At 39.8% G+C, this 13,807-nt stretch overlaps 2 protein-coding genes across 2 annotated transcripts; one reads left to right on the top strand and one right to left on the bottom strand.

Moving 5' to 3' along the window:
* Nucleotides 1-3,663: 3,663 nt before the first annotated feature.
* On the bottom strand, nt 3,664-10,171 carry PSMA2 (proteasome 20S subunit alpha 2). The gene is made up of 8 exons (XM_072853538.1): nt 10,053-10,171; nt 7,630-7,706; nt 6,868-7,000; nt 6,331-6,453; nt 5,851-5,932; nt 4,674-4,747; nt 4,152-4,209; nt 3,664-4,069 (listed from the first exon to the last, which is right to left on the bottom strand). The coding sequence occupies exons 1-8, from the start codon at nt 10,091-10,093 to the stop codon at nt 3,953-3,955; spliced, it is 705 nt and encodes a 234-aa protein (XP_072709639.1). The 5' UTR covers nt 10,094-10,171; the 3' UTR covers nt 3,664-3,952.
* Nucleotides 10,172-10,445: 274 nt separating this feature from the next.
* On the top strand, nt 10,446-12,357 carry MRPL32 (mitochondrial ribosomal protein L32). The gene is made up of 3 exons (XM_072853537.1): nt 10,446-10,627; nt 10,894-11,075; nt 11,718-12,357. The coding sequence occupies exons 1-3, from the start codon at nt 10,504-10,506 to the stop codon at nt 11,970-11,972; spliced, it is 561 nt and encodes a 186-aa protein (XP_072709638.1). The 5' UTR covers nt 10,446-10,503; the 3' UTR covers nt 11,973-12,357.
* Nucleotides 12,358-13,807: the final 1,450 nt, after the last annotated feature.

Below are 13,807 nucleotides of genomic sequence, written 5' to 3'. Positions count from 1 at the left end.
AGCCCTCCCGGCATGGCTCTGCTCCCTGGCGTGCCTGCAGTCAGAGTTAGGGCGGTCCTCAAATTTTATCCCTAAAAGCCTTTATTAAGGAGCAAAGACATTACATTAGGTCAGAAAGGCCAGAGACAAGTCAGCCTTGGGCTTGAACTTCAGCAGGGAAGCAGCAACCATGGCTCGGTGCACGTTGGGTCCATGAAGTTCAGGTAACAAAAACAAGCCGTATTAAAACATTTGGTGCTAAATGCAAGTGTCTTTCTTGCTTGCCCCGAGTTGCTGCCTGCTTTCAAGCAGGAGACGTCTGTGTCCTCCAGCCTCTCTCCATGCTGCAGCAATACTCCCCAACAGCAGGGGAGAGACTTGCCTCCTCTCCACCTACTACCGATGGCTGGTTCCTACGGTAATTGTCTTTACTTGCCTAAATGATTTCACAAGATTCTGCAAAGCAATAGTAAGCCAAAGCAAGTTGTAAGGGGTTTACTGCACCTGTAACAGAACCTATCAGCATCAGAACACAATCCCAAGTTCCTCGGAGCAGATCATCTTCCAGGACATGCAAATCAAGAACACTACCTACTTTAAGTCACCAGTGTCTCCTTTTCTTCTTTCAGATGACTGCATTAGGAACAAGGTAAATGAAGCAAAGTCATCCTTCATGGTCAGCTTAAGTAATCAAGCTTGTAATTTGTCGTTTCTCACAAATGAACAGTGTCTGTCCACTTTATTCCCCCTTGACCCCACTTTGTGCGATGAGTTGTTTTACAAAGTATAAACAAAGCTACTATCATATAACTAAAAAAATGGCACTTTTTGTGATTTACCACAACCACCATGTAATTTGCTACTCCATTACACTAGTATCTCTCACTCCTGAAGTGATTTTATTATTTGAGAAATACAGCTCAAAATTATAATTTCCTTAAATTCCAAGGATTTTGAATGGAAAATTATGTAAATTAGTTCCCTGCAGTTTAAAGGTTCCCTTTAAATACTATATAAAATTTAGTTACTATTCTAGACATGCAGTCATCCAAGTATGGCAATGATTTTCTTCATTGTGTAGGATTAAGCAGTTTAAAAAAACCCACACACTCCAAATCACACCACCTTCTCCATTAGAACAGCACAATATCAAGGTCTATCTGCCTGTCCCTAAGAAAATAATCTAAAACTCTAAATAAACCCCGAGTTCAAAATATTATGCATATTCTTTCCAAATTACACCAAGCCCCATGAAGTTCAATTCTATGTAGGGCTTAAGTATATCAGGGAACTTTAGGACTCAGTTCTTCGTGGTATAAAAACTTTCTCAACTACTAACTTGGTGGCTCATCAAAATAAGTAACTGACAATAAACCATTAGTCTATGGTACAGATCTACCCTTCTCGCTTCACACAAAGCATGGAGCAATTAAATATTACCACAGACATGACAACAGGGGCTATGAAATCATCCCTCAGAGAGACAGCCTGAGGAAAGCACTCTCAAAGGAAAGTTACAACTGATCATCATTTTGAAGCTTTTTGTCATAAAAGGAGACTGTGTACTAATGTATGGTGCTATGATAGCCCAGTGACAGCGTTCTCATCTTTCTCAAGGCACACTTCTATTTGTTCTCAAAAGGTGCCACCGTTTAATAATAATCAAATCACACATTTTACAATTCAAACAGCTTACATTCCTAAAAGCACTGACTGAAGCAACCTGGTACAAGATGACATTCAGAACATCTGACAAGTGTACTAACTTCATGTTGCCACCCATTTATAATGTTGGTCCATAACAACATGAAGTAAAACCAACACCACTTCTGAAGTATACACTTCAGTCAAAATACCCTGTGTGGCAATGGCTGTTTGTCCTCCTAACGGGGTGGGGGGAAGTGGGCAAAAAACCCCCTCAACTTTTATACCAATTGTCAGATATCTGAAGGAGAGCACTTTCCTTACTCAGAGCACAATCGTTTCTGTACAACGCATGGAATAGTTACTACATTTAAATTATTAAACCACAGGAAAAGATGGAAGATACTGTTTTTTCACTTCCCTTCACCACCTGTAAAATTAGTAAAATTCTACAGATGGAAGTTGTTCCATTATTAAACAAACAAACAACCAAAAACAAACCACACCCCCCCGAACCTTAAAACATTTGTTTGTTTGTCCCATTGTTACCATCTTGGGAGTGAGGTAGCATGATTTATTTGAAACTTGCTTTGGTTTCAACTACCCTTCATATGTTCTTTGCTAATCAACTGTTTCTAGTAGAGGAGGCAACTAAGCTACTGCAGTTCATGCTAACCATTTTCTGAAGTACCTACTTGCATCTTTTCGTATAGACAACTCCTTTAAATATTTATGTAGCATTAAAAAAACTGAATTAATGTGTATAAATACTCTAAATTGAAGATGCAGCAATATAAAGTCTCCAGTTTCAGTTCCTGGTTGTTCATCTTCTCTAGAAGAAGAATCAGAGCATGGATTGGTTTTCAGACTAAAATACTCAAAAAGTGATCTGGAGTAAGTCTTAATGAACCATTTGGACACAGCTTTTATTTCTGACATTAGGAAATAAAACTTCATTTATGGCATGCTTCAGAAATTCTTATTTACCTAATGATAACATAAAACATCAGAAGACAAAACATTGGAAAGAACAGATCAATTAGCTTATGCACTACTTTCTGCAGACTAACTCATACTTTATATTTTCTTCATTAGTTATGGCTGGCTAACATGTAACCTCTCAGGCTGCTCCCATACATGCTTAGCCTTATGTACAAGCAGAGTGATCCAGCTATCACTCCCAGTTCATTATCAACATTTTAACAATCAGGCTGCTTTAAAAAAAATAAAATCTTCCAAAAGTAACTTAAATGGCTGCATACTAGATTATTTCTGCTGAAAAAAAAGCACATATGTATCCCATTTTTTTTGTGGTAAATTTTGTGTTTCTATATAACCTGAACAACTCTACATGTGTAACAAATGCATCGATACATACACCCACACACAGTAATATTCAAGAATCTAGTTCTGCACCTGTAAAAGTTGTGATGCATAAATTAAGTGCTCTTTTCATTACTGCACCTTTACAGTTATCTTGCAAGTTGGAAAATACTTTAGCACAATTCAAGGGATAAAGTAATTACGTTACATATTCTCATTTTGCTTTGCAAATCCTGTTGATTTTTATTGATGGTGATGAAGGTGTTTAGTTTTCAGTAAGTTATTACTTCCATTATTTCTAACAATATTTCAGGGTTGAAAAAGTGCAATTTCTAGGGCCACAAAAATAACCCAAGTAATAGAAAACAAGTTATAGAGACACAAAGACCAAGAGGGTCAAGAACCAAGATGCTCAAGTAGATCACAGTTCACACCTGAAATGGAAGACTGTTCTGCCTCTTTGTGAAAGTACATGATCTTTTACACCAGATAAAACCATTTTTGGAAGTTACTTAACATTTAAACAACATTCCAAAGTGAAAAAATTATCCTGTCCACTCAAAATCTAAATTCTTTAAAAGAAGGTCTAACGTGAATTCATCATGGCTGATACGTACGTGGAAAATTCTGTTTCCTCAACAATAAAGATACTGACATCTCAGCTTTATGCAGATAAACAAGTTATGATTAAAAAGACACACAGACACCTTCCCCCAAAACAGTGGCCTTCAAATTTTATTCTTCAGCCTTTTTCAAGCTGTCATTATAACTTTACATTTTGTACAGTATTTTGTGTACAAAGATTCCATGTATCAAGGGAAAGAATTACCTGTAATAAGATTCCATGTATTACAATTAGGACTGTTGCATTTACACCCATGATATTTAAAAAATCTCTCAGACAAACCATGTAGAAATAAGTACGCAAAAACTGCAAACAAAAACATTTAAGTAGCCAAAATTAAAAAGACCGTTGTGTGAATCACACAGTCTTGCTTGGTTTCTACTAGGCTATTGCAGCCAAGTAGTCCTTAACCTCAGTTGGAGTGAGCCTCCTAAAACCAGCTTCATTACAGATACCAACTTCAATGTTGTCCTCTGTCATTTGCCCTTCAAAGCTCTCCTATTAAAGAAAATACAGTTCAGTGAATTGTATCAATGATGTCATAACAGTAAGAAACTTATTTCTTAAATATTTTGCTAACCTTTAGTGTTAAGATAGCTGTATGAATGGCATCTTCAAGCTCCAAATCTTCATTGTATCTGTAAACAGAAGTTCATGCATTTCAGCATGGGACAAAGATCTTTCCAAATCCTAATAATCCTGGAGTCTCTAAAAACCCAAACACTACTAAAATCTTCCTATTTCTCATACAAATATTATTTGTAAGCACTGTGATATTAATAGTCAAAGTTATTGTTTGTAAAAAAAAAAACCCAAAAATTCACTACTTTTCCTACAGACACTGTATAGTACAGTATTTCTGCAAATATGCTGAATGTAATGTTTATTGCACTGAAATAATTCTCCATAAACACAAAAGTTGGCATTTAAATAAAGCAAATTTCCTGTGCATGTGTAAATAAGTAAACTGGAAGCATCGTATCTGAAGTATTTTAAAACCTTGTTCTGATAATCTAGAAGCGTGCATTTTTTATCTGGCTGTTTTACATGGAACCTGAACAAAACAGATAGCATCCTTTCCGACAAATATCAAATACATTACCTTTTCTCAAGGAATGTTTTCCCATTGACGTAATTTTTTCCCATTGCTGTTGCTTTCCATGCAAAGTAAGCTCCCTGTAAAAGCAATAATCTATTGAATTGTTTTGTGTAACTTAGTCAAACATTCCGTATTCAATTACTTGGTAAAAAGTACAGAAGCAATTATGAAAACACTGAATGTTCTGAGAACATAGGAGACTATTTTGGATCACATTCAGACTAATTTGATATGGAAACATATGCTGTGAAAACGTACAAAACATTTGTATAGGGCCCCACCTATTTTCATCCTCCCACTACTTTGAAAGATGAATTTAGTAAGTCATTAGCATAGTTTTGATTTGGGATTCCTTAAACAGAAATAGTATAGTTGCCCTTGAGAATGAATACAGTCAGATCTTTCCTGAGGTTCATTCCATATATTCTTCTTTTTTAAGATTAAGTAATGTAAACAACTTGTTGCAAATCAGCCATCTGATTTATCTTAGCTACTAATAGGATATTTAGCTCCTCTGGCATGAAGACCATCAGCAGTTCCATGCCTCAATCAAGCTCCCTTACACAAGGCATCTGCATTTTGCTTTTTACATTTAAGCATCAGGTAGCAATTCAAATTTCTGAAGCTTATCGATGATCACTACAGTGACCACAGTTTTGTTTGATATAAAGCGTTACAACTCACAGGTGCATCAAAGGGTAGTTTTTCAGAAGTGTAGTGCAAGCACAGCAAATAAACTAATTTAAATTAACCCCTGTCATTAAATACTAAAGCATATGCATTACATTTCACCATGCAACAGATTTTGGCCTAACTTCCATCCAGTTTAGGGAACAACTATTTGAGCAGCATAAGCAGTCAAAATTTTTTTTTCCTGGTACCTGCTGCAGAAAGCCACTTTTGCTGGCGCTACCAACTAGGTGGGAAGGCATGAAAAGGGATGGTGATCTCTCTCAAAAACAGCTGCCATCTCTCAAGCAGTACAGGAACATGTAGGCACAGAATGATCCAGGCTTGCTCCAAGCACCTACTGAAATGGCTCATTCTGACTTCTGAAGTTATGTTAAGGGATCTTTTGTTCTAGCATTCTTCTTCTCATCACAGAAAGTATTTCATGAGCACATACAAAGTTTTAGATGTTTTATAAAAGCAGTAGAATTTACAAACATAAGATACTTACAGATGGATCCGACTGAAATAAATAGGGCCGCCCTTCATTCCAGCCACATATTAGCAGTGATACACCAAACGGACGAACACCACTACAGGCAAAAAAAACCCCAAACTAAAAAATCACAGTTGATATGTGAAATTTATTCAGTGAAAAACAAAGGTGACTACATTATTTTGGATGTGTTAACCTACCCCCAAACGCTTCCCACCAGCCCAGAGCTGTCATCAGGAATGACTAGTCAACTAACAGTACAAAACCAGAAGTATGCTGCCTTGTCTGACATGTTTGTTAGCAAGATATGAAGACCCTATCTCACCTGCTGCCAGTTAGTGCTCCTCCTGCTGGCCCACTTTCTGTGGACATTCTCCATTGAAAAACTAACTGCCTTTTTGATACAAAAAAATTGAATCACCAGGTAGTTGTTATTTCTTATATTTAAACAGCATAATCTTTCTAAGCAACTTCAAAATTCAGAAAACCACATACCCAGATTGCGTGTATTCCTGCATCACAGAAGCAATTCTCTGTACTAGCTGAGCTGTTGGAATGGGCTCATGATAAACCAAGTAATATTGCTGGGCCAGCTTCCGAGCTCTGTGCACAAGTACTCTAAAAACAAAGACAAAATTAGTACATCAAAGAAATTCCAGCTAGTTGTTACAACTAGGACTGAAAACTGATAATAAATACTATGCTAAGGAGTTATACATCTGGCATAACACCAATGTAAGAAAACACAGACTGTGCTGGGTTATCTTTATCAACTGAGTAATCTCTGAAATACTTAAACTGAAACTAAGGTTGAATTACACTGCTGTTCATTCCCTACTCATTCTTTAGATAGAAGGTTGTTTGACAAGGTATTGAATATATCAAGAAAAACTTAAAGTGAATTTCCTATACAGTGTAATGCAATATAATATTATGCCAACACTTAGAAAGAAACAGCTAATTGCTATCTGTTTCTTACATTTCTTGTATGAAAATGCGTCTCAATGGCAAACAAACAAAATTTTTTAATACCTGTAATCTGGACCCATACCGCTGTACACTAAACCTATATGTTTGGTAATTGGTTCTACTTTGTGGACACTCCTTTCATCATAAAGAATGGATTTCTGCTTCTTCTCAGTTGCCAACACCACTCCATTTGCAGCTGGAAAGGAACAAGATTTTTTTTTTTTTAATTAAACTAAAATTATGAAAAGCAGTGAAAACACAGAACAAGTTTATTGGACTGTAAAGAATTTTGCTCCTCCCTTTTTTAAAAACCCTTGAAGTTTACAATCACATTAACAGAGATACTTTGATGAATCCACCCAACGCATCGTTGTCTCATTTTACATAATCATACAGCTCCCATAATCCCATTCTAAAGATTCTGAAGCACATATAATTGAGCAGCTGAAGTAACTTTTTGTGTAATTTCTATATATATGGACACACAGCTGGAGTTATTTACTTAAGAGACAGGAACACTCAAAAAAACAAAGACGTTACTTCTACCAGCTGAGTGTCTCCAAAATCAACCATGCAATTTTCTTCTCCCAGCATGGAGCTCTATGCTCCCTTCCTTCTTTATAAAAAAATATTGAGTTGCAGAAAAAAAAAAAAGGAAATATTAAACCCACTAAAACATGTGAAAATCCACTGAAAGAAAAACAAAATATGTAATAGAAGGCAAGATGAAGAAAGACCCAGTACACAGTCCAAACTATTTTAGTTCTCTCAAATGATACTCTGAATCCTGAATCCTTCACTAAAGTAGTTATTTTCTGAACATACCTTTAATCCCAACCGATGGAGCTCCTGCAGCCACTGCAGCCAAAGCATATTCAATCTGAACAAGCTTTCCAGAAGGACTAAAAAGGAAAATGCAAAAGTAAGCCTAACAATTACAATATGTTCAAATCTTTCCTACAACAATCTGATGCTAACTTGCTTTTTTAAGCCTCTTTACACCTAGCATCAGCATATTCTAACCAGAATTAAAAAAACAAAACACACAAAAAAAACCAAAAACCAAAAGAACAAAAACCACAAATCTGAAGATTCATAACAGCTTCTAAAAACTAGACTGGTTCAGCACAGAACTCACTGCTGCACAGTGCTACTAGGATACTCACACAGCACTTGCCTACAACCCTGATGAAACCTAATGTGTCTCAGATAGGGAGCAGTGACTGGGATGCAGGTTGAAGGAGGACAAGCCCATTCTCCAACTTTATACCATTTTAAACAAGTCTTCCACTCAGTGGGAAAAATCTTCATAATGCGTCACAACTTTCTACTGAAATGGCATTATACGTGTGGTTTGCAAAAGTTTTCAAGACAATGGTGTTCACTGCTGAAAGGAACAAGCAAAACACAGCTACTCGTTTCGACTGATAAGCACGTCAGGTCAAAGGCACAAGATAGAAACAGCTCCCATTCCATCCCCAGGTATTTCTGCATTTTGTTTTAATGATCCATGTCATTCTGGCAATGGATGCAGAATCATCAGAACAGAGCAGCAGGTGTCAGGCTGACAACGTAACTCATACAGAACAAGGGGGATCAAGGGATTCATTCTCGATCCCCAGGGAAAAGAACAGCACAGAGCCAGTCACTCATTGGACAAGTGACTTTGCAAGTGGGATCTATTCTCTGGGCTGTATTTCAGACACTGCTGTTTTAATAGATGCAGAAGTAAAATAAAAATTTATATAACTCAGTGCTTAGAGGAGTTAGAAAAAACAAAGCAAGCAATAATCAATTAGTGTAGTTAGTTATACACTGAGTAAAGAGTGTATAAAGGTGACAAACTAATAATTCTAGCTTCTCCACTACAAAATACTAACAAACCAGAACAATAGTTTCCTATGCCAGCAATTAAAATATACAGAACATTAACAAAATATTTTAAAAGTAAGTACAGACTAAAGTAAATAATTCTCAGTACAAGGAACAGGTGAATGATGGCAAGCGTTAAGTAGGTGTATTTTCTTCTGTGTAAGTGTAAAATCAAATGGATTCAAGTTTCAGAGCATGTAGTGCTTCTGTACAGTACAAAAAGTTTGTAACTCCCTTAGGAAACCATTTCAAAGAGCTAATAAGGAATTCAACCCACTTGAGTAAAGCAGGTATGTTTGGCTGCATCCATCCATTGAGAAGATCCTTCTCCTAATTTTAGATTGTGAACTGCTTCATTTGCTTAACTGCAACAAGCCTTTAGTAACCAACTTTGCAATTACACAGCATTACTCTCCTCTGAGATTAAGAAGGTACTTTACCAAAAGCAGCACAAAGATTCTTGCAATCAGTTTTTCTTTTTATATGTCTAATATAACTCTGGATTGCTTAATAGTTTCATCAAAAAAAGAATGGAAAGTAATTTCCTTTTCTCTGAATTAATCTTGTCTATGTATTAGAGCAACACTTTAACAGATATCACTCCAATAGCATATTCATTCTGTGCATGCAATCATCCCACATCCAGGATGTGCACAATACAAACTGCAAGGAAAGCACCACCTGCAAAGTGAAGTTGGAAGGGAAATAAACTATTTAAAACTCATCTGAAGGCTTCCTTCATTCCCACATCTGCAAAGTTTGTTCTGAAGCAATCTCTCAAGATACCATAGTTCACCTATCATCATGCATTTCCAATTATTACAGAATTACTACCCAGCCTAGAGCATGCGCATGCGTGTGGGGACCTTAAGTTTGCTAAACCTTTTCACCAAGCACTCGCTATAAGACACTATCAGTGACGAGTCAGACCTTAGGCTGGCCCCACAGTGACTCTGACTTACAGCAACAAGAGAAGATACAAGCAGCAACTGCACTTGGGCCCGAGCTCGGGGACAGAGATCAAGTGGGACCCGGGACTCTCACCTCAGCCCCCGCCTCTACCCCCGGCTGCGCCTGCAGCCGTTCAGGTCACGAAGGCTCCTGGCAGCTGTGTGGCCCCCTCAGGCGAAGCCGCCTGATCCCCCTCGCTTTCCCCACGCACGCCCCTTCTACCCCAGTCCAGCCACCGCTGCCCCCCAGCGCTCGCAGGCCCGGCTCCGCGGACCCGGCGGGGACACGATGACTCTGCAAAGTCCCCACTCCGTCCTGTCCTGCCGCCAGAAGACCGCTCCGCGTAGGCTGTGCGCCGTCCTCCCCCCCGCCCGCCGGCCCGCCCGCAGAGAGCCGAGGCCTGCAGCCCTCTCCCCCCCGCACACCTGAACGTAGTGAGGGAGAAGCTGTAACCGCGCTCCGCCATTTTGGAATGAACCTCCACTCCCCTCACCAGCTCCCTCTGCGCCGGCGCAGTCGCTCCTCCCCCTTCCTGCACGAGGACACAGCCAGCGCGCTGATTGGCGGGAAGGTGGAGAATAGCGGAGCATGCCGGGAAGCGGCTCCGGGCCCGCGAGGGACGCGATTGGCGAAGAGGCAGGCGGTGATGCATGCAGGGAGTTGAAGTCCTCGAGGGCCTCGCTCACCGCCCCACCCTCCTGGTAGCGAGAGGAGTGCTGGGACTTGAAGTCCTGGTCTCCGTCCCTATTATTGCCGTGAACTGCTCAGTGCACTTGGTTTCCCAGAAGGCCCAGCGACACATGCGCATGCCCAATGCGCCCTCGGGCAAGCAACCGCCTTCCCCTCTCTGAGGCCTTGGCGGGGCTTTGTGGGGATATGGCGGCTCTGGTGGTGGTTTTCTCTCCGCTGCCGCGGCTTCGCGGTCTCCTTCAGCGCTGCTGGAGGCAGCTGGAGCGCGGCCTCTTGCCGGGTTTCTCCGGGGGCCAGAGCCCACCCTGGGGTGGGTACCGGCATATTCTCCTCTCGGCTGAAGGAGAGGGCGGCATCGGGGCTGCAGGACTTATTTTTACCTTTGAACGGCTGAGGCAGCGGGTGGAGCAGCAGAGCGCGCTGCCCTGGGGACAGTGAGGGAACGGGGCGGGAGGCGCCGTTGGCCGCTCTTATCTCCTCGCTTTAGGGGTGTCAGTAGCATCCGTGTCGTATTTCCTTGGCTGCACAGGAAAATGGGGTTTGGATGTAATGAATTATCTTTTCTTTTTCCTTCAGGACCAGCACTGGCTGTCCAAGCTCCAGCTTTTCTTCCACAACCAGTAAACGACGCTAACGAAAATAATGAGGCGCCAAGCCTGTTAGATAGCATCTTGTGGATGGCGGCTCCAAAGAAAAGGCGCACCATTGAAGTGAACCGCTGCAGGCGAAGAAATCCCAATAAGCTTATAAAAGTAAAGGTAATCACCAAATTGCCACAAGCTTGCCACCTTATTCACTGCAAGTAATTTTATTAATAGCAAACAAACATGCTGGAGTAAGAGTTACACCAATCATTTTTCATCTCACTTATTTTAGAGAATCATTATAGTGGTCAATACTGACTGAAAAAGCTTTCTGGAATTTGTTTATAAATAAGCTTAAAAGACATTGTAATCTTCAAAATACTTTGTAACAGGTGCATTCATCATGTGTGACAGTAGTCTGTGATTAAATAAACAGTGACGGTTTAGGTGGAAGCCAACAAAATGTGAATTTTAGCTAAACAGCTAGTATAAATAGAAAAGGTCTATACTTTTTGTGCATCTAATTGAATTGATAGGTCTTCAGTCTTCCAAACATCAATGGTATTGATTCAGTCTTCCAACATCAATGGTAACAATCATTAGGTATTGATTTCATAGGCTATTTTTAGTAGTAAGCATTTGACATAGCAATACATTACAGAAAAATTACTTTACATAGAAGAATAAATTTTGAAAATGCAATTGAATTTCTCTGGTATTTAATTTAACATTTTTAGTAGTTTGTGATTGTTCCCTGTTTCTTTTGTTGCTGTTGTTCAAATTACAAAATTTCTATTTTCCACTGTCTTTTTTTAGAGGAACATAGATGTTTGTCCTGAGTGTGGAAACTTGAAACAGAAACACGTCCTTTGTGGCTATTGTTATGCAAAGGTCAAAGCAGAAACTCGACTGATACGGATGGAAATACACAAAAAGGAAGGAGGACCATTTAATGCTCCAACTGTAGAAACTGTCGTCTTTTATGATGGAGAAAAGCCTACAGAAAAAGATGAAGGCAAGCGGATCATTGAAAGAGCCAGGAAGCGTCCATCTTGGTTTGTTCAAAACTGATGCTATAGAACTAATGCTGACAAAACCAGTTGCTACAGCAAGAAAGATCATGATTTTCAAGAATGTTTTCGTCGTTTTGTTCACACAATGTTGATACAGAAAACCTATGAACTTTCGGGAAGCCTGCTTGAATTGCATGTCATGCCATATGATTTTGCAGTCAGGTGTTTCTGTAGTGTGCAGTGGGAAATGCTTCTCAGTGATACATCATAGCAGTCAACAATTAAAGAGAAATCAGGCTCTACCTTGGGTTTGGACATCTGCGTACAGTACACTGAATAATTTGTATGCTAATGTTCTATGCTGGTTTTGTAAATAACATTTTTTTAACGGAGGGAAAACACTCACAGATGTAAAATAAAGTATGTTAAGTTTCCCAGGGAAATCTGCTTTCTGATTTTGGCTGCTGCTCTTTTGGAGGGGGGAAAAAAAAGGGAAAAAAAAGTTCAAAACCAATGTTGATTAGATACAAAGGATATTTACAAGGAAAGATACAGTTATCTCTATGGTTATTTCCAGGGCTCTTAACAGAATCTACCTGGATCTCTCCACAATGCTGCTGTTTGATATACTTTGTGATATTCCTGTTTTTGAGCAAAATAGTGGTTGCCATGTAATATTTGCACTTTTTCTGTACCGCACTGAAGGTTAAGTGTTCCTTGCTGTTGTCAGTATACAAAATAATTTTCTGTCTTAAAGGGATATGGAAAGCCTTTTTTTCCCCCCTCAAAGTGCACTCGATTTCTGGAGTGAAATAACGAATTGAAATGTAATGACTGGAAATCTGTAAATTTGACAAGGGTCAAAGCTGATTCTTTGCAGCCGTTGCCATTAAGTAGTCTGGATGGTCAGTGTGTGCAGTGTGTACTTGGAAAACTGCAAAAGAACAGCAGTGCCTTCCTGTCTTGAGTCTTCTGCAGAGAGGGGGCAGCTCTGCCCTCTACTGTGCATTGGTACTCTTCAGTGCTGCAGTTATAGCACCTAGCTGTGGATTTTCACTTCGGTTTTAGCCACGCAGTAGCACCGTTGCATTTAAGATTAAGACTGTTTTCAATTTTAGGTTGGGTTTTCAATATACAAACAGTACTGTTTGGTATTATGGCTCAGCCAGTCTAATAGCTATTTGCTGCCAAAAAATGCAAGCCTGCCCCTAACCCTGGCGAGGTTGCCCCTGTGTTTCCTTGGCACTTGAGTGTATCTGCTCCTGTGCTGTTCTGGTTTGGGGAGCTATGCTGACAGAACTGTTCCCTGACTTTTTACAGCTTGGTTTTTAGTGGGTACTTCCCTGTAGCTTGACTCATGTCAGGGTCAAAAAAGTGGCAACATGGACAGTAGGAATATGAAAGTGGAGGACACAGGACCACGCTTTCCAGAATAGCCTTCATTTGTACATGGCTGAGCCAGTTATGCCTGCTTAAGGAGTGGGCTCGTGTGTGCTGTAACGCTTCACTTCTGCTTTCCTCACTCTGGATTCCATGTTCTGAAACATAACTCATAGGAACAGATGTTAGTGGAGATACTACATTTCCTCCATAGTCTAAGGGAATAATGAAAGCTAATAAGTGTAAATTGATGCCATTTAGTTGACAGTATCCAAGCAAACAACGTAAGTTCTTTTTGATTTGTCCAAACAGGATTTATTCCAGTCGTCTCTGTTTTTCACTTGTTCAGAACTGAAGCCAATAAAAGGTGGAAAACGGGATGCAGATTGGAAGGCTTACTTTTGACAGGACTTCATGGGATGAGACTGACATTGGAGGTGAGGTTAGCCAAGCAGTAAGACAGATATATTGTCCCGAGGGAAAGGCGTGTATGCATTTTAGGGAGAGGTGCGG

The sequence above is a fragment of the Ciconia boyciana genome, chromosome 2, assembly GCF_034638445.1.
Source record: "Ciconia boyciana chromosome 2, ASM3463844v1, whole genome shotgun sequence".
NCBI classification, from domain to species: domain Eukaryota; kingdom Metazoa; phylum Chordata; class Aves; order Ciconiiformes; family Ciconiidae; genus Ciconia; species Ciconia boyciana.
Note: the sequence above shows the minus strand (reverse complement) of the source record. Positions and strands in the feature narration are given on the sequence as shown.

What these genes read in the sequence shown, in the direction of transcription:
- PSMA2 (XM_072853538.1), bottom strand. Translation starts at nt 10,093, where the DNA reads ATGGCGGAGCGCGGTTACAGCTTCTCCCTCACTACGTTCAG. An exon ending in GGTATGGGTCCAGATTACAG is followed by an intron (nt 6,454 to 6,867) that starts GTATTAAAAAAT and finishes CTTTGTTTTTAG; the next exon opens with AGTACTTGTGCACAGAGCTC. An exon ending in CAGCTATCTTAACACTAAAG is followed by an intron (nt 4,070 to 4,151) that starts GTTAGCAAAATA and finishes TTTCTTTAATAG; the next exon opens with GAGAGCTTTGAAGGGCAAAT.
- MRPL32 (XM_072853537.1), top strand. Translation starts at nt 10,504, where the DNA reads ATGGCGGCTCTGGTGGTGGTTTTCTCTCCGCTGCCGCGGCTTCGCGGT. An exon ending in GGGCCAGAGCCCACCCTGGG is followed by an intron (nt 10,628 to 10,893) that starts GTGGGTACCGGC and finishes TTTTTCCTTCAG; the next exon opens with GACCAGCACTGGCTGTCCAA. An exon ending in ATAAGCTTATAAAAGTAAAG is followed by an intron (nt 11,076 to 11,717) that starts GTAATCACCAAA and finishes GTCTTTTTTTAG; the next exon opens with AGGAACATAGATGTTTGTCC.